Source organism: Delphinus delphis, chromosome 9 (assembly GCF_949987515.2).
Source record: "Delphinus delphis chromosome 9, mDelDel1.2, whole genome shotgun sequence".
Classification (NCBI taxonomy): Eukaryota; Metazoa; Chordata; class Mammalia; order Artiodactyla; family Delphinidae; genus Delphinus; species Delphinus delphis.
In genome coordinates, this window is record NC_082691.1 from 16,216,347 (window position 1) to 16,237,442 (window position 21,096).

Below are 21,096 nucleotides of genomic sequence, written 5' to 3' on the forward strand. Positions count from 1 at the left end.
TCATTTTGATATGTTGGATTTTATTACCTTTTAAAATTGTACAAATAGTGCATGTGCATGAGTTAAAAAAACACAAGGGAAATGTAGGGAGTTAAAAAAGAAAGACAAAAGAAATCCAAGACATGAAACAAAAAAATTCCATTCTGCAAGTCAAAATAAAAAGATATTCTGCATACTAAAAAAGTGTTATTCCAATATATTAAGAAGTCTTTTGATCAGGAACACAGCACAAGACTTTCTGCAACTATTCTTTGACAGGTCAGACTCAAGTCTCACTGAATACAGGATGGATCATGACATTATCTTACCAGCCACAGGCAGGTGATTAAATGTATGTGGAGATGGTACCATGTCTGTGAGGTATTACAATCAATAAATTCGTTATTAGCCGTTCAGTAACGTCAGCAGTGGATGTCACCATTTCAACCTTCAAAAGGGAGACCCCCAGTTTCAGTGCTTTTTTCCCTCTGGTGACGTTCAGTGAAGGTTTTTCACACTTAGAAAAAGAGAGAACACAGAAATATTTGAGAGGTAGTGTAAAAAGGCAAAATGCTCCGTTTTGCTCTATGTATTTACAACACAGTCTACATACTAAAGATAGGCTGTGTTACAGACACTTGAAAGACCACGCGTGAGGCCACCCAAGAAGTTATTTTAAAGCATTTCAGAAAAGGACGTCCTTATTCACATGCTCATATTTTTGTCCTACGTCTGAAGACTGTTGTAGAAAAAGGGGCCGGAGCGTGCTGGGTACCACTGATGCAGGGCGGGGCCTCCGTTTGCTGCGACTCTGGCCGCCTCTGGCTGCCTTTTATTTCTTATAAATAAAATTTTACATTTTATTTCATTATTTTTTTAAGTTGAGATATAATTGACATATAACATTTTATTAGTTTAAGTTATACCACCTAATGATTCTATATTTGTATACATTGTGAAATCATCACAGTAAGTCTATTAACATCCCTCGCTATACATAGTTATGGATTATTTTTTTTTCTTGTGATGGGAACTTTTAAGATCTACTCTCTTTTCCCTTCTGTGGTTAAATAATTAAGCAGGGTTGCTGCTTCTACAATTGCCTGTATGTTTATTTGCTCGTATTTCTAAGGTTGAAATGTTTCCTTTGATGATTTGAAGGGAATGAACAACGTGCCCTGACCTGGAGGTACATCGGGCCCGACTGCTGTGACTGGACCACATGTGTCATCTCAGAAGCTCCAGAACCCTCCAGAGACGTCCATCCGGTGCGGGACCAGAGGAGATCCTGGTACCACACGGAACGCCTGAGTCCCAGCTCTGCCCCTGCCAGCTGTGCGACCTTGGACCAGTCACTCACCCTCAGTCTCACCCGCCTCCGTGTAAGTGGAGACAATGACAGTACCAGCCTCCCAGGACTGCTGCCCTCGCCGCCCTCAGAAGTTAGGCTTTGTAATTAAACAAAGTCTGACACGGAGACATTCTGGCTACATAAACAAAAAGGAACTAAGTCATCCTTATTTAGAAATTTGGGACTCTGAGGTATTTCTCATCCTTCGCAAATTTATACCTAGAAAAGGTTAAGAGATTTTACATCATAAAATGTGCCTGACAAATTCATGTACTTAGGAGAAATATAATGTATAGTCACACACATATTCTTTGAATTTTACTTTGAATCTACTCAAAGAAAGGCTCCGTACTTAACCACTTCATTATTACAGTTTCCTTTTCGAAGACTTACTTTAATAAAAGTCTTACTCATAGTTCTAAAAGTGGTTTTTCACTCTCCTGCTTTTCTTCAGCTTCATTTTCAGATCCTAGATGGTAGGGAAGGGGAAGGAGAAAAAGTACTGCATTCGATTACAGTAACAAATGATTTCTTGAAAATTATAATCTAAGAGCATAAAATTTTAAACGAGGGATACATATGTTTAAACCACAAGAGATTCAAGTTAACAAAACTGTAAAATAGTTTTACTTTATATCTTGTAGGAGGAAAACCTTTCAAATAGGACCTATCGCAAGCACCGATCTGTCAAAATGGATTTCACGTAGGTTCTAAAAATATTCATAGGGACCAAGAACTATTATGCACTGCTCCTCCCCTTGTGCTTCTTTGCTGAAAAGCTTACCTGTTTTTCAAGTGCAAGTATCTTTGGGTATTAATAATTTAATCTACGTATTTTGAAAAAATAGCTGTATTCAGTGAGTGAGAGAGCAGTGAGGGATTCCAATGTACAGGCAAAGCTGATGTCACCACTGTGCGCTGTTGCCAGCGACCACGGTTGCAACCATTCTGGGTCAATGTTGCGTGAGCCTTCTATTATTCTTGAATGTGACCCAGTCATTCCACTCTGGGATGATATCCTTAGGATATCTCCCTGAGGAAATAACATTTTTTTTCCATTATGAAGACTTTCCCTCTAAAAATGAGAAGAAAAATCTAATGTCTGAGAGTAGAAGAAAAGTTAAGTAATTATTATATTTCCATGAAATATCTTCCATCCACTTAAAAACTGTGTCTATACAGTATATAACAACATGGGAAATGCATATGCTATAAAGTAAAAGCAAATATGTAACGAGAAATATAGTGTAAGATCAGATTTGATAAAAATTTTAAAAACTTGATATACTTGTACAAATCAGTAAGACTAGAAATAAATGACCAGGGGACTTATGTACATTTCTGGATATTCCAAAATTTCTACAATAAACTTAAAGTGACTTTATAATTTTTAAAACAGGGTATAAATAACACAGACAGTACAGCCAACAATTATGTAAATTACACAAAAGTAGAAGGAAACAAGCTGAACTGTCAACACTAATGCTGTGAATAGTTTGAAGGAGCGTGATCTTTCATTTTTGTTCTTTCCACACATTTTTATAACAATTACGCATTCCTATCATACTCAGGGAAGGGAACTAAAGAGAGTGGTGAGGAGACCAAGGGAACAGGTTAGGATGTTACCTACTCACCTGCAAAAGCAGCCAGCCCCACTGTTGCTTTACTCTTAGCAGATAATACACTTCAAAAAGGGCACTTTCACCGGAGGGAAAGTGGGGGCAGAGGGATGAATCGGGAGATCGGGATGGACATCTACACTACTACTATATATAAAATAGGTAACTAATAAGGACCTACTGTATAGCACAGGGAACTCTACTCAATACTCTGTAATGACCAATATGGGAAAAGAATCCAAAAAAGAGTGGATCTATGTATGTGTATAACTGATTCACTTTGCTGTACACCTGAAACTAACACAACATTGTAAATCAACTATACCCCAATAAAAAGTTTTTTAAAAGGGCACTTTTTTCTTCGAGAACGTCTGCCTGGATTATAGCCAAGAACAAATCTGGTACAGAAGAATGAATGCCTGAGAATCTTAAGAAAAGTTTTGAGTCCCACACCTCAACCTCATAAATGTCATGTCGTTCAGGTTAAGTCTGTGGTAAAACAAATACATAAAGAGGTAGTGGTTGGGAGGCTTCACTTCCCGGCTTATTAAACTGCTGGAAATCTTAGAGACACTGGAGCGGTTTAACTGCCATGTCACTTTGAAAGGAGTCTAAGGAAAGTGGTCATACCGAGCCTTCCTGTTTCCGGGCTCACTTTCCACCTGTCAGGGTAACGGCACTCAAGCCACAATGAGCTGACGTGGCTTGGAACTATTTGCGAGTCCTAAATAAAGCCAAACTTTAAATTAAAACATAATAATGCACATGCTTTCCGTAATTTAAAAGCAAATGCTAGCAAGGTGTTCTGGCTATTGTCGAATAAGGAGTTCAACAAATCTTCTCCTTGAAAAGCAACTCTAAAACTGGACTAGATGAACCAGACAGCAAGTTCAGTGCTGGGGAAACGACCAAAGGCTTACAACTATGTGAGAAGTGCTTGAAAAATTGCAGAATTGCGGGAACAACCATGTTGCTCTTTCCTTCAGCTGCCCCCATTCTTCCCCCACCTCCCATCACCCAGCTCCACGGCATGAGGGTCCTTCCAGAGTACGGCAGGCCGTGAGGACTGCCAGCAAACTTACATGGTTGAAGGAGCTCATTTAATCTGGGGTGAGAAGTGATGCAATGGTGAAATGACAGACTTAGTGGTATGTGAGCACAGGGGCCAGAGCCTCTGCTGGTTTGAGGTGATGGTCACGACTGCAGCACGCATATGTCTGGCTGAAGCTGTGTGCATACACAACGGAAACCCAAGAGAACCCACGCTATAGCCTAAAAACCACGAGGCTGTGAGCATATGCAGAGGAGGTGTGAAAATATTCAGCAAAAGAAGACTCAAAAAGCTTTTTGAAGAAGACTCAAAAAGACCTGAAATTTGAATGTGCTATCCAATACATACAAATACCCCTTTGGCCGAGGATGAAAGTCTTAATCAAGGTGACTGACCACAAAGGCTGTCTAATCATTGGCTCCCACTAAGCTATGCAGACACAGGGGTGACCCCTAGGAAGCCAGGCTTAAAAATAAAAGAATTAAAAACAACAACTACAACTGAAAAGACACAGCCACACACCGTAGGGGACATAATTTCACAGACTTAGCCCACACCAGCATGCATGGCGTCAAATTTAAATTTCAGTGCCTTACTCAGCCATAAAGGAACGAAATTGGCTCATTTGTAGAGACGTGGATGCATCTAGAGACTGTCATACAGAGTGAAGTAAGTCAGAAAGAGAAAAACAAACATCGTATATTAACGCATACATGTGGAACCTAGAAAAATGGTACAGATGAACCGGTTTGCAGGGCAGAAATTGAGACACAGATGTAGAGAACAAATGTATGGGCACCAAGGGGGGAAAGCGGCGGGGGGGTGAGCTGGTGGTGGGATGAATTGGGAGCTTGGGATTGACATGTATACAACGATGTGTATAAAACTGATGACTAATAAGGACCTGCTGCTGTACGAAAAAATAAATAAAATTCAAAAAAAAAAAGATGTTTCAAAAACTCCAGAAAACTTATCTAACGTACAAAAATGGCCCATAATTTATAAAGGTAAACTAGTATTGTATTTAAATGTTAAATTCCATTTTATTTTAATGAGTTATTTATTTACTTTTTTAGACCTCAGGCAGTTTATTTTACTAATTTTTTTTCAAATGTACTAATAAAACTACATTTTACAGTGTATATATATATACACATGTTTAACACAAATAGACTCATAGTGTATATACTCTTCTGCAAGTTGCCTTTTTTTACTTAATATATAGTGGACATCTTTTCATATTAGTTTATAAACCTCAGCCTCCTTTTAACAGCCTCATAGGATTTATGATAAGGATGTACCATAAGTTATTTAAATGTTTTGCCTTTTTTAGGTGTTCCCAGGCTTGGGTTTCATTTTGCTCTGCTTTACTTTATAAACAATACTGCACTGAACATCCTTGCCCACAGATCCTTGTGTGGTGTGGCCACACCCATTTTAGAAGGCACACACACACACAAAAATTTCAATGCCTTCATCTACATTTGTTTAGCACAGATGATAGTATGCAATGAGCTATTCTTCATTTTAAGTCAGTCTTTCAATGATTCAAGAGGTGACAAATTACCTTTTCTCCAGCATCACAACTGGTTCATTTAAATTGTCTGAGCACATAACAACCTCAACCCAATCATCCGAGAAAGGACTCTGCTCCCTCATTCTTTCCATTTAATACACAGGCAAACAGGATATGGTTAAACCAACAAGCAAATCTGTAAAACAAACCACCTTTATATCCTTTAAAAGTACATCCACTAAAATGTGCTAATTTTCCAAAGCTCTGTGATTCTAAAATTCAAGCCATTCCTTTACAAGGAAAAATGCTAACATTTAAATTTCTGGTGCCTCCAATTTCTTTCTTTCTCTCTTCATTCATTCCTTCAACAGTTCTAAGTTTACTATGTGCCAGGCACTATATTAGGTGCTAGAGAAAGACAAGAAAAGGCAAGGCAGGCCTCAGACACCCTCTTATTGATAGGGACCAATTAGCACTGTTTAAGGGCAAAAAGCTTATAACTTCTGCTGCTAGAAGACTATTTAATATTTGTCTGCTGACCTCATAAGAAAGCTTTATTTTAAAATAAAACCTTCTTTTCTAGGCACATTAATTCCAATAATAGTTTTCAATCTTAATTCTTTCCTGAATTGAACATTCAGACAATGAAAATATAATACAATAAAGTAAGTCACTTTGAACACTCCTCTGCCCACTACTAATCTGGGCTTTGTCTTATACAATGCAGCCACCCAGTGGAACGCTGACAGGGTTGTTTTTGTTTAGCTTCATAATTCAATGAAATGGTAATGCTTCCAACTGCCACTAGGTGGTGGTAAAAGTCAAAGAAGGAAGCCAACGGCTTGCTGGATGAAAAATGCCTGAGGTATTCCTCACATTTTTATCCTGTTGTTCTGAACTTCTAATTAAAAAAATACACTGGGGCTGAGAAATTTTATTAGTCTTAGAAAAAAAGTTATACAAAAGCATGAACTGTAATGCAAACTTGTTTTTTGAAAGAATGATTCCTGTGACATACAAAAATCTCAAGGAAATCATCCTTATAATGAGGTAATGAAAGTTTAATACTTATTCTAGTTTCTGCTGGCTGAGAAATAGCTTTTCTGCTAATTCATATCTTTATTTCATCTAACTCTATGATTTTGTATTTTATATTGCTTTTAAATCTAACACCAACAGTCCAGAATATCAAGTTACTTCGAGTTCCCCTAATATCCTATGTCCCATTGTTGTGCCTTTGATATTCACGTGGCTCTTTCTGCCTGGAGTCTGTTTTTACTCTAGTGTGCGTGTGTGTGTGTGTGTGTGTGTGTGTGTGTGTGTGTTTAAAATATTTACTAAATGTAATGTGGGGAATAAAACAATGTAGTCTCTAACCCAAGTTTATATCCCAGTAATAGAAACAGGCCAAGTCACTGCCAAAGACAGTGCAGTCAACCCAGGATGACAGGGTTGTGGGAGAGATCTTAGAGAACCGAGACAAAAGACCCTCTACCTAGGACTGCTGGGAGCCAGGGGGAGGGTGGGAGTGGGGAGAAGCCTTCTGCGCGTGTGAGTGGAAACTAGGACTGCAGAGGGTAATGTCAAGGATAGAACAAGCAAGATGGCTTGAGGGTTTTAGTGTATTTTCAGAAAGCTAAGAACAGCACACAAGGAGCATGAGAAGAGAGCTTGGATCACTGAGTAAGGGTGGACACAGAGGTGCTTTCTGTCAGCCTAAGGATCCAATGACTTTCTTAATCCTTTGCATCGCCGAAGGCTTTCGAGCAAGGAAATAACGTGATCAATTTTGCATATTCATTAATACTGAGAGGCTGTATATTAGCTATGATCAGGGACTCTAGCCCTGGAGCTGGGGTTCAAATCCTCCACCTTCTTACTCTTTGTGTGATACTGGACAAACTACCTCACTTCTCTGTGTCTCAACTTGCTCATTTCTGAAACAGGGATAATGAGACTTTTACCTCACAGAGTAGTTATGAAGAACCTTTAGAACAATGCAACTGTTCTATTTAACATGGAATTCTAGTGGCTGGTTGGGAGAAGGCAACTGAGGAGGGGGCTGTTGCAGAAACTGAGATGAGAAATGCTGGGGACTTCCCTGGCGGTCTAGTGGTTAAGACTCCGTGCTTCCAATGGAGGGGGCGCGAGTTTCAGCCCTGGTCAGGGAGCTAAGATCCTACATGCCGCACGGCGCAGCCAAAAAAAAAGGAAATGAGAAATGCTGAACTGAGGCTACAGATACGATAAGTGTGCAATTTAAATGAAATCAAGGAGGCAGAAACAAAGAGGATCAAAACGGCGTGGTGAACGATGGGCCGGGAGCCACAGGTAAGGGGCAGAGTCCCCAGTGAGGCTCTGGTTTCTGACTTGGGCAACTGGGTAGGCAGTGCTGCTACTTTCAGACATGGGGGATTGTGGAGGAAGGTCAGTTAGGGCATGACAGATAACAGAGCATAGAGACCCTCCCCCCGGCCACACATCAGGTCTAAGGCCCTCTACCACGTTTATTTTCACATCTCTGCATCTCATCACGGGTCGCACATCAAGACCACGTCTTAGTTATATTCACAATCTAAATGCCCAGTATGTTAAATGTTTGCTAAGCATATTGAGAAGTAGAGGGGGTAGTGAGGGGGAGAGGGGGACCAAGTTCTGAATGATGGACAGAGACGCAAATGATAATCAAATTTTGTACCTGCTTCGGATTCAGGAGGAGAATAAAACTGACCATCAGAAAGACCACCAGGTATCAGTGCTGCCCTCTCCGAGGCATCCTGAACTATTAGGAGTCCTGGAAGAGAAGAAATTCAGATACTGGGAATGATGTCAGTGTTCTGGTCGCTTAGTGGCCAGGTTAATCACAATAAAATGCTGTTACTATTACATTTTTAAAAAAACTCTTAGCAGGAAGGGTACTCTGAAAATCTTTCAACCAAAAACAAAGTGTTATTAATAAACTATGAACCGGTACAATAAGGACAGGTTTCAACTAGTTAAAAAAAAATGCTTCATGTTACTCATGGGATTCTTTGGCTCTGTATTTATAGCATCTTTCCCTTTGGAAATACCTACTTCCGTATAGAAATCAACAACATGAAAACCAAAGCACAAAGCCAAACAAAAAACCTGGTCATGCTTTACGTCTGTGTCTGGTTAGAGAAATGGCAGACGTAAAGCATCAAAGCACTAGCCCATGATGAGAGAGGCCGTCGACAATGAGTTCTTCCGGCTGAAGCTGAGTTAGCACCGGGATAAAGCTAGAGGAAGCATCGGGCCAAACAGCTGGTGCCAGGTATGCATGTAATACATGCTACAGTGAAAATAAATGCTGTGTTCAAGTTTTTCATTAATTATATGTTCTGCTTTATTAGTTACTTTGAATTTGGTTTAATCACATAGGCATGCAAGCCTCAGTCACATTAGCAGTTGATAAGGCTTTCAAGAAAGTTCAGTTTGATGTTTATATACAACTTTTTATTTTTTATTTTTGGCTGTGCCATGCGGCAGGGGGATCTTAGTTCCCCAACCAGGGATCGAACCTGTGCCCCCTGCAGTGGACACGCAGAGTGCTAGCCACCGGACCACCAGGAAAGTCCTCTATTTACAACTTTTTAAAAAGTGGCTTCCGTTAGCTTTATTTGTCCCCTTTTCACAATACATTTTCATAAAGGAACAGAGGGCGCAGAATAGAAGACGGATCTTGGTCTGATTAATGTGTTTTAAAATCTACACTTGAAATTATAATTTTTTTCTTCTAGATTTCTTCTTTGTATATGAGCTTTTGAAAAATAAAACCACTTGCAAGGTTATCTTCCCTTCTGCTGTATCTTGAGGTTACAATCATGCTTAACTTTCTATAAGACACAAGAATTTTTTTTTTCCTATTAGGCAGGGCAAATCCAGCCAGATGAGTGACAGAGCATAAAAACAGCATGTCTTGAAACTGCCCAGGTCTCTGCATTGAACTTTGATTATATCACCTCTAAGAGGGCAGGTGGGATGTACAGGCTTTCACTAAGGCCATCATGCAGAGGAGAATTCCAGCCCCATAGTTCATCCTAAAGTTCAGTCAATCATTTGGATTCCCTAGAGAATATTCAGTGATGCTCGAAGCCACACAGGGAGATGATAACAGCTTTGACAGGACTCATGACTACATAACGTCAGCGCTCACTCTGCTCCTCAGAAGAGGACTGGAAAGCCTGAGATGGGTGAACATTTCCAGCTGGCTAACTCCCTCCTCTCCATCTCCATCAGCAACCCATCGAACCACCCCCCTGTAGGCACTCAGCTGTTATTCACACTGTGGCCCATTCAAAGGCACCACCTGTGGGATGGACGGCAATGGGAGGCTCTGGAAAATTGAGGACTTCTATGTAGAACTGCTATCTCGGCACAAAATGCTTCGTGTCCTCCGGCTATTATCGACAGGGAGAAAAGGTCAACCTGTCCGAGGAGAAGGAGGTGTTGGCTGTTGTTGCTGCTGGAATGTCTTTTCCACCAGTGTTCACACTTCCTTCCGGGAAAACCTGGCCTAAGAGCTGGAGTGAGGAGCCACACCTTGTCCCTGTCTTTTCCTCCAACCCTTCCCTCGATGTCTCCTGCAGCCCTGCAGGGTGGAGACATGCAATCTGCCTAACTGCACCCAGAGCTCCATGCAAAGCCAGATCTCTGAACCCTCCTACACTGTTGGTGGGAATGTAAATTGTTCCAGCCGCTATGGAGAGCAGTATGGAGTACACTTAAAAAACTAAAAATAAAGCTATCATATGATCCAGCAATTCCACTCCTGAGAAAACCGTAATTCAAAAAGATACACACACCCCAATGTTCACTGCAGCACTATTTACAATAACCAAGACGTGGAATCAACCTAAATGTCCATGGACAGAGGAATGGATAAGGAAAATGTGGTACATATATACAATGGAATACTACTCAGCCATAAAAAAGAATGAAATAATGCCATTTGCAGCAACATGGATGGACATAGAGATTATCATACTAAGTGAAGTAAGTCAGACAGAGAAAGACCAATATCATGATACCATTTATATGTGGAATCTAAAAATGACACAAATAAACTTATTTACAAAAGGGACACAGACTCACAGACTTAGAAAACGAACGTATAGTTACCAAAGGGGAAAGGTGGGGGGAGGGATAAATTAGGAGGTTGGAATTAAGATAGACACACTACTATATATAAAACAGATAATCAACAAGGACCTACTGTACAGCCCAGGGAACTCTACTCAGTACTCTGTAATAACCTATCTGGGAAAAGAATCTGGAAAAGAATAGATACATGTATATGTATAACTAAATCACTTTGCTGTACAGCTGAAACTAACACAACACTGTAAATCAACTCTATTCCAATATAAATAAAAATTAAAACAAACAAACAAAGACAGACCTCTGCAGCCCCTCCTCCCAGCCTGGCCAATCTCAGGAGGGGAACTTGGAGAGAAACTTACGGTTTTCTTCTTCTGCCTCTTGAGGTAACACCTTGAAATCCAGGAACCACGTCTCGATCCAGGCAAGGATGAAGGAAATGATGGGCAGCACGTAGCCGAAAGCCCCTTGAGAGAAAAGCTGGAAGAACAGACGTGACCAGGAGAGAGAAACGCAGTTACCATGAGCTCACCCTGGAGAACGCAGCTGTGTCAGTACAGACGGTCATGGCACAGAAAAAGCGGAAAGCCATACCTTTGAGAGGATCACTTTTGCTAGTAAAAAGGCACTGGTCACTGCTGTCGTCAACTGAAAGACACATAATCCAGAAGCGTTCAAATTCGATGTTTTACACTCTGAAGGCACCTTCCTCAAGCAAGAGATCCATCTGAGCCAGGAGCAGGTAATGCCTGAAAGGGTCTGTCTCACCCAGCTCCCTCCCACGTCACTCTATCCCCTAAACCAGACAGGGGCAAAGTGGGCTTCCACGTGGCACACGAGCCCTGACCGGCAGCTTGAGGTTTCCCTTCACCCACACGCTGTGTGTTGGGAAACTCTGTTTTGTTCACTAGAGGGTACAACATGCAAAGATGCTATCGGCATAGGAGAAAGGACGAGTGAAATAGAGGCAAGGCTCCTCCAGGGCTAGGGAAGCCCAGAGACAATCCCACAGCACCTGGGGTTTGTCTCTCCATCCTTCAACTAATATTTGTAGCAATATGAAACCTGACCAAAGTGAGTGCCAACGGCAGCCATGACTGGAAAAACGGAGGTTGGAGGTTGGGGAACATCAGGCATCATGCTTAGTGTTGACGAAGTTGCAGAGTTAGTTTTGTCGGCAAAACATACACACACACAGCAGACACACACACACACACACCAGCCAGACACACACATACACACACACACAACACGGGAGGGGAGGCATCTTACATTCTGATACTAATTAACTTTACAGGCTGACACTAAGTGCTCTTCAGGTACCAGCTGACTCCTTCCAGCTGCCTGGCCCCCTCTCTGTAAATGTTTTTTAAAACGAGAATCAAAAACAATAAAATGGGGCTTCCCTGGTGGCGCAGTGGTTGAGGGTCTGCCTGCCGATGCAGGGGACACGGGTTCATGCCCTGGTCCGGGAAGATCCCACATGCCGCGAAGCGGCTGGGCCCGTGAGCCATGGCCACTGAGCCTGCGCGTCCGGAGCCTGTGCTCCGCAATGGGAGAGGCCACAGCAGTGAGAGGCCCGCGTACCGCAAAAAAAAACCCAAAAAACAAACAACAACAATAAAATGGATGTGCTAAATCTGACCTGCCCCTTTGATCATTTCAAAGAAGAGGTTGAAGAAACTCTCTTAAAACTCTCATTGCACGTCAACCACTTTCCTGAAACAAACACTGAGACAGATGGTCTGACAAATACCAGTGGACATCATGGAGACTGGAATAGAATGGCCCAAATTGGGGCTGCTGCAGACGGTGGGTAAGGGATAACCGTCACAGCCGTTTGGTATCGGCAACAGCGTACATAGTAAAGGGAGTCAAGTCCGGCTGAAACTGTCAGCCCTCCTCCATGAACCATGAGCTTGGGACGGTGGGTAAGGGATAAGGGACGGTGGGTAAGGGATAACCGTCACAGCCGTTTGGTATCGGCAACAGCGTACATAGTAAAGGGAGTCAAGTCCGGCTGAAACTGTCAGCCCTCCTCCATGAACCATGAGCTTGGGACTCAACGGATGGTCTGACAGCAGCCCTGGGATTCCGTGGATTCTCAGAAGAGATGGCCCAGGCAGATGCGGCACCTGGGGGACTCCCCCTTAGGACAGTGCACAACCCCATGCCCAGCTGGACAAGCCCATGCCGGTCCCACACAGACTGAGGTCTCACCTTCCAGAAGCAGGACGGCAGGTTGGTCCTGCCCATGTCTCTCCAGTCTGAGGACTTCAACACCCCCCATATACCTGCCTCGTTAGAGCTCTCAACAAGGTGACTGTTTAGAAGTCCATGGAAACAGGGAAAATAATTCAGGCAGAAATGCTTGTAATTCTTCTCTCAATCAATAAATATTTATTTAGGGTGAAGAGCTTGTGCCAAAGCTCTGGGCTGAAGGCCAGGAAACAGAGGTGAGTTAAAAACTGCCACTGTCTTCAAGAAGCCCGAAGGCAACCATAAAAAGGGAGCTTTCCCCTTTAAGACCGGAGCGAGGGGGATAACACAGCGAGGAAGGCAGTGAGCAAAATAAGCTGAGAGCAAGTCGTGAAAAATCACCAAGCAGTTTCAACCCGAGAGGAAACTGTGCAAATCGCTTCGTGACAGAGGGACGGAACTCATCTCTCGTTTGCATAATGAGGTAGAGGGTGGGCTGATGCTTGGACCACAATCACGGGTCGGCCCCTTGATTCCTCACTTGTCTCAGTCTCCATAGCGACAAGGCTAGTTACTCATTAGGTTTGGAAAGAAGCCCCGGAGAATGAAACCTACTGAGGTGTGGAGTACGGGGACTCAGGAGAAGCAAGTGGAATTCAACCCAGATGGAATCCACGTCTGCCCCCAGCTCAGCCCTCTTGTGAGCAGGCCCCAGCCACCACAATCGGAGGGGAGGGGCCACTCACCAGGCGTACTCACCGCTATGGCCCACCAATGACGCAGTCTGCACACGGCATATGCAAGTATTAACACTTTAAATCGAAAAACTGCCAAAAGCTGTATTAAAAAGAAAAGACAAGATAAGTTTTAAGGAATATACACAAAGGTAAAGTCATTGGGTTTCAGGAAGAACCCACCAAAGTGTCTTCATTATTCTGATCTAGCTGAAAACTGTCACAGATGGGTACTGGTCTACAGAACAGCGTTTGGGATCCTCTGCTCTAGAATTTATGGAACACTGCCCAAAGAGGGATTCAAATTAACTTCCCATTATCAACAAAAGAATATATAGTTAGATGTTTATTTTTCCTTTCTATTTGAGTCCATATATATATATATTCTGATATCCTTTTAAGGTTGGAGAAAATGCTTTGAAAGTTTCCACTCCAGTACCTTTTCACTCCAAGTACAAATACTGACTTTTTGGAAGATACCAGATTCTTAGTGATGTCCACTGCAAAGCTCTGAGTTACTGGGGTGTTGGGAGAGTTCTGCTATCCCAGGACCTGCCCTCTGATTTTTCAGGGTGGTTCAGGGAGTTTTGTGAAAACTTTCATGTGCATTAGTATCCCATGTAATCCCCCAGCCCAGCAATCCCGTGAGTCAACTGTCATTAAGATGGATAGAAAAATTGTCCAAGGCCACACAACTCTTAGTGAGGAAGCCATGATTTGAACCCTGGTAGCTTGACTCCAAAGACCAGGCGCTTATCCACTATGCCTTAGCTGTCTCAGTAATTCTACTAAGGAATAAACACGGAATAAAACTTTACTAATTTTACTTGGAAAACATACTTATTCTGAGTAGGAAGAAGTCAGGTGGCTCTGGAGCAATGCCTCAGGGTAGGGGGTCTGCCCAAAGTTCCTCACTAATCGCAACTGCTGAAAGGCTGGAGGCTGACAACTTCTTTGCTGCCACTGGCTGGGTGACCTCACTGAAGATCCTTTCACGTAAATGAACTTTGCAGTTGTTTTTGTTTTAATTTCCTGCTTTCATTAAAAACGTGTTTTCTAATAATCTGCTAACCATTTAGTTTCTCTATGTATCCTACCCCTATCCCTGCATTCTGGACTTGGCAAAAGTATAAATCTTTATTCCTCTATCTCAAAGTCTCCCAGATCCCAAGGTTTCCTGGAGGCTGTGTCCATTTCCAGGGCCAGGCATGACAGTCTTTCCAAGCTGAGCCAATAGGTCCCACCTATTTGTCCAATATCATTAACTCCCCAAGCAGAGTTCAGACAATCCTTGGAGATCTGGCCAGTGGATTAACTTGGCTTCCCGGTAAGTCCTGGCTCAGACTATGTTAAGATAAATTCAACAGGGGAAATAAAAGGGAAAAGAGAAGTCCATTCTGTTATTCTATGTCAATAGTTTTACAGGAAAAAATTATCAAGAGGTTTGGGATCTCACATGCTCTGCCACCAAGTTCAGTGACCTGGGGTAGGTCAAGACACTGAACCATGAGACTCAATTTCTTCATCTGGAAAAGGAGATTAAATTATATCAGTGGTTTTCCAAATATTCTGTAGCAGCCAAACACTTTTTCAAAACAATCTTATTGGAACCCTAACATACCGTACAGATAAAAATGGAATTACTCAGATTGCAAGGGGGTGATGACATGAACACTGATCTCTATTTACTGGGAACCCCATCTCTTTCCTCACACGTACTTCTGCAGTGAGTGTGGGAAAAAGAAAATAAAACAAGACTTTTTAAAGTAGTATGAAAATCACTAGAAAATATAATCAGTAATACTCTTCATCCAAAACTAATGATGATAATAAACGTGATTGCAGGTGAGTCTCTGAGCTCCTAGGACATACCTATCATTGGGCTTAAGTGTTTTCCAGGTAGTATTTCATTTACTTTTCAGAACGATGATGATTTCATTTCACATATGAGGAAACTGAAGTTTAGACCTAATATATTCAAAGATATACAATGAGTGATAGTGTTGTGAATCAAACCCAGGTTTTTCTGACTTCAAGGGTCTTATCCGTTGTGCACACAGCTTCTAAAGATAGTGAGTAAAGTAGTTAAAATGAACTTAGGGGGGATTCTTTATGAATTTTAATTGCCTATATCGTGTCTAACACAATGTTAGAAACTGACTGACTTACACTATCACCTGTAAAGAGATACTGTGAGATGTATTAAACCCAACCAAAGTCACAGTGTGTCCTGGAAAGATACTGCCTCATCTACAGATAACTGCATCTATATAATTCTACAACTGACTAGTTTTGCCCAAGATTATCAATATATCACTTTTCTCAAAAACTCCTATTATGGAAAAATGAAACAGAATTATTTTTAAAAACATACACAGAAATCTATCTCAAGACAGAAAAGGAATGGCATTTTCATGTGTTATTATGTAAACAGGTGCATTTTCCTTTCAGTGATTAGGGTCTGTCAGTGGCTTCTATCTCAGCCATTTTAAAGAATAAAAAAAATCAGAATGGCTTCTTCTGCTATGCTCCCATATTTCTCATTAATCTTTTTTTTCCTTGAGATGACCAGGCAATTTCTTAGAAAGAAAGAGAGACAGAGAGAGAGAGAGAGAGAGAGAGAGAGAGAAAGAGAGAGAGAGAGAGAGAGAGAGAAAGAGAGAGAGAGAGAGAGCGAGAGAGAGAGCGCACCGAATGGTCCAAGAATAAGGAAAAAGGAAAGATAATGTTTAAAAGGAAAAAAGAATAGCATAGAATCTGAGGTTTACTGACAGGAAATTTGCCTTTTGGTTAGTTTCATCATGTCCAAAATGAAACCTACAACAGAGAATACTTACAAATATATCAAAATAAGAAGAGTAGTAGTCATACTGCACCACCTCTTTTTCTAACGTGTTCTCAATACCTCCATTCACCTGGGAAGGAGAGGAAGAAGTAAAAATGAGGGGTTATGTGTGAAAATAATACAAGAGAACATACAAGTACATTTTTGCATACACTTTTCTGCCTTCTCCTAACCCAGAAATGTTAAAATATGGGAGAAAAGAACGCTCATAATTCGAATAGAAAAATGCTGAAGAGCATTTCCCACTTGAATTCTGAATTCATTTGTTCAACAAATATAAATATATAATGACAAACAATGCCGTTTTTTGTAGTTCATATTTGGTAAACTGCAATGTTAAATGTGAAAACTAATTTTTTTCTCTTGTAAGATAAAGTCTTCAATCACACAAACATATATTGTTATTATTTTTTTAACATCTTTATTGGAATATAATTGCTTTACAATGTTGTGTTAGTTGCTGCTGTATAACAAAGTGAATCAGTTATACATATACATATGTTCCCATATCTCCTCCCTCTTGCGTCTCTCTCCCTCCCACCCTCCCTATCCCACCCCTCTAGGTGGTCACAAAGCACCGAGCTGATCTCCTTGTGCTATGTGGCTGCTTCCCACTAGCTATCTATTTTACATTTGGTAGAGTATATATGTCCACGCCACTCTCTCACTTCGTCCCAGCTTACCCTTCCCCCTCCCCGTGTCCTCAAGTCCATTCTCTACGTCTGTGTCTTCACTCCTGTCCTGCCCCTAGGTTCTTCAGAACCATTTTTTTTTAATTCCATATATATGTGTTAGCATATGGTATTTGTTTTTCTCTTTCTGACTTACTTCACTCTGTATGACAGACTCTTGGTCCATCCACCTCATTACAAATAACTCAATTTCATTTCTTTTATGGCTGAGTAATATTCCATTGTATATACAAAACATATTTTTAAAGAAGAAAATTAACATTTATCCAGGGCTCCCCTCACTTTCTGACCACTGCACTATTTTAAGTCTTGGAAGGTCAAGTGGTCCCCTGATCTCTTAGCACATATCCATGACGACAGTTATCATGACACAGGACAGAAGTGTAAAAAATCTCCTGGTTGCTCCTAGCACTTTAAAATTCTGCACTCTTATCAACTTATATGTATATATATATTTTAACTTGAACAGATAACAAAATAAGGACCAGATTAGACCTATGTGAGAAAGTTATAGATGAAGAAAATTAAAGCTAACACGATAAATTTTCTGTCCTCTCCCAATTCTCCTATCAAGATGAATTTTAAATGATCAAGTTCAAAATTCTGCATATCGAACTATATAGAATACTAATCAAGGAAGGGAATGTATGCGTGGAAGCGAATGCAGCGTTCTAAGCAGACCCTCTATAAGGCGAGGGCCGGTGGATTAGCTGATAATAGGGAACATGATGTACAACAGTAAATTCAGGGTTCTGATCTGGAGCACAGACATCGTTGGTCCTGGCAAACCAGTGCAGCTGGTCTGAGAAGGACAAATTAGAGGGCAATTAACCCAAGACCTGAGTAAAAGAAAAAAGGGGAAAAAAATCAATAAGGAATACCTTTGCAAGGTTTGCTAATTGGTCAAATTAGAATAAAAGTTGCCATAAGGAAAGGATTCTCTTGGCTTAGATACCTTTTCAAGTACAGTTGACCCTTAAGCAACAGGGGTGTGGACTGCACGGGTCCACTTACACATGGATATTTTGCAATAGTAAATACTACAGTACTACATGGTCCATGGTTGGTTGAATCCGTGGTTGTGGAGGAACCTCGGATACGGAGGGCTGGCTACAGGTTATACAAAGATTACTGTCCCCCTCCCCCACATGCTAGGGTCAAGGGTCAACTGTACTTGTTATGAAAATGGAGTATACCATAAACTATTCTGTTCTTTAAATTCCTTAAGGAGACTTAGACATCTGTGTAATTTGTGCAGGTTGCCTACAGACCTGCCTGACTATAGGTAGACCTTTACAAATGAATAGAATTGAAAACCTGGGAGCAAGAATTAAAAGCCAACCATCTAGTCTCACTGCTATGTCCCTTCAGACTGAGGAAACTTACCAATATCCAACATATTTTTTAAAAAGATTATTCCAAGTAGCCTATGGCAAAGAGGAGTTCTCTACCACATAGAAGTTACCCCTCCTGGCTGAGAGAACAGGAATTAAAGCTGCTGATAACAGTTCAATAACTAGCCAGTAGAAAAGGGTTCTCTTCGGTATCCATATACTTTAAGAGACCCTGATTTCATGTTGCCTTTAAATATAGAAATCTAAAATCTACATTTCTAGCCCATCTTGTACTCTGAATTATTTCAAAATCTTCGTCATCTCTAGCACAAGATGTCCCAGATTCATCTTTAGTTTCACATGGAACCCCTTCCCAATCAGAGTTCTGCCAAAGCTGGTAACTGTTATTCTAGGCTCCATCCTTAGAAATCTTAGAGTCACCTTTGGATACTGGGGGTGATAAAATCAGCCTATCAACAAATCGTCTGATATTTCTTCCTTTAGTATGTCTCTCAAGTTAGCTGCTCCTTTTCTACTCCTACCGCCTTCCACTGGGCTCCTTCAGCAGTTTCTGAGTTATGTTCTTACGGTCAGTCTGCCCGGAACTTATCTTAATCTGCAAACCATGGCCATTATCTTGATCCATTCACCAAATACCTGTTGAGCACCTAGTGAATGCCAAGTACTGTTCTAAACACAGGAAATACTCCAGTAAACAAAACAATATATCTGCCTTTACGGACCTTCCATGCTAGCAAGTGGAGATAGAGACACATAAGAAAATCAGTGCTACAAAGAGGACAGAAGCAGGACAGTGTGATGGAATAATAGTTGACTCCTTTGGGTTGGGTGGTCATGGAAGTCTTCTCTTCATGACATTTAAACTGATACCAGCATGCTAAGTTGAAATCTACATCAAGATAAAGGAAATTAACCATTTCAGATAGAAGGAACTAGTGTCAAAGTCTAAGACAGAAGAGAGCTTGTTCCATTCTGAGAACAGAGGTCTGGCTGATCTGGGTGGGCCAGGAACAGAGGGTGGGAAAGGAGGTCTGGGTTGGCTTCTGGGGGGCTTTGCAAGCCAAGTTTCAGCATTTGGACTCTATGCTAAGTGCTCCGGTTAAGTCCATGAAGGGTTTTAAACAGAAAGTAACATCTGATTTATGTTTTTACTTTTAAGAGTCACTGTGGATTCTATCAGGAGAATGGATTTGGGGAGGGCAAGTGTGGAAGCAGGCAAACTGGTCAGGCACAGACAGGGTGCAGCAGTTTGGATGAGCAATAATGTTGGCTTGGTCGAGGGTGGCAATGGTAGAAATGGAGAGAAGGGATCACATTGTGAGTATACTTTGCTGGCAGATTTGACAGGACTTACTTTTAGATTGGACAGGGGGCATGAGAAATACAAAACAAACAAGCAAATCAATCAAGGATGATTCTTCACCTTTGGCCTGAGCATCAGGGCATTTTTTTTACTGATAAAGAAGTGGGTGTATGTCTCGTCGGGGAGCAATGTCAAGTTAAGCGTCCAAATCGACACAGCAGGTAGCTCGTGATGTAATGTGGAATGCGAGTCAGTGACCTCTGGAAGATCTCAAAACCGTGTTTTTCAATCTGCTCTAGAACCTATCTCAGCTCACAACTAAGGTAAGTCCAACACTTCCGTGTAGCTCTTTAAGAATTTCAATTGTTTAGAACCAGGTTACCTAGGCAATTTCATTTCCTAGAGGCACTTTATTTCTAGCCAGGCTAATATTTTCTCTGCATCTGCCCTTGTCCCATCCAAAACACACACACACACACACACACACACACACACCTGCATAAGCACAACAGTCTTGCCTCAGTGCTTCTGTTCACCTCCATCTCGAAACCCTCTCCCTATTGGTCCCACCATCCAATCCTAGATCACCCTTCTATCCCCAATTCCACTCTTCAGATAATTCTAACCCACTGAACTCTCCCAGTGAGTTTTTGTTACCGTGGGTCATCACAGTTTAGCTATAGAACATAATGACAGTGGGGTAATAAAATCAGAATCAGAATCAGTAGGATAATAAATACCTGAAACATAAGTGTAACAATAGAGAGAGATTAATAATCAACTTGTTTTTTCTCTTTCTGGGTAGAATTTATTTAGCTAATAGTAAATTACATAATCTATAGTTACGTAGAGCTTTGTAACTGCCAAGGGGCTGTGGAATATATCTTTTTATTTGCTCCTCACAAGAATTCACAAGGAAGGCAAGACAGGTATTAGCTCAGTTAACTGACTGAGAAACCAAGGCTCAGAGAACTTACATGGCTTGCCTGAGGCCACAGAGTTGGCCATGACAGCTCTGGGACACATTAGAAGCATTCTGACACTTTCTGCTACACCAGTTAGAAAATAAGAAGACAGGCAATGAGCACTGATAAAGGTCTTTCTTGAACCATAATCTCAACCAAAGTGTCAAAAAAAGAAAAAGACAAAGAAATCAGCTGGCCCAAGGTCTTCCAGCAGGAAAATGATCCAAGGTGCTCTTAGGCCGCTCCAGCTCGCCTAGGCCCTGCACACCAGGCTGGGTTGGCGCCAGTCAGCTCCCTGGAGCCAGGAGGAAAAGTGGCTAAGTTGGAAGTCATATATGAAGGCAAAATATTTTGGTTACTGTTATG

The 21,096-nt window shown here is 41.4% G+C and overlaps 1 protein-coding gene across 3 annotated transcripts in view; it reads right to left on the bottom strand.

Moving 5' to 3' along the window:
• The window catches only part of STARD3NL (STARD3 N-terminal like), a 50,437-nt gene continuing 29,341 nt past the window's right edge, over positions 1–21,096 (bottom strand). For all 3 annotated transcript variants that reach the window (XM_060020227.1, XM_060020228.1, XM_060020226.1), the window contains 7 exons: positions 16,408–16,485; positions 13,596–13,673; positions 11,232–11,285; positions 11,000–11,117; positions 8,215–8,310; positions 1,724–1,799; positions 1–496 (listed from right to left, as the gene is read on the bottom strand). In XM_060020227.1, coding sequence (XP_059876210.1) covers positions 1,741–1,799; positions 8,215–8,310; positions 11,000–11,117; positions 11,232–11,285; positions 13,596–13,673; positions 16,408–16,485 — 483 coding nt within the window. In that variant the 3' untranslated portion in view covers positions 1–496; positions 1,724–1,740. The remainder of the gene's footprint in view (positions 497–1,723; positions 1,800–8,214; positions 8,311–10,999; positions 11,118–11,231; positions 11,286–13,595; positions 13,674–16,407; positions 16,486–21,096) is intronic.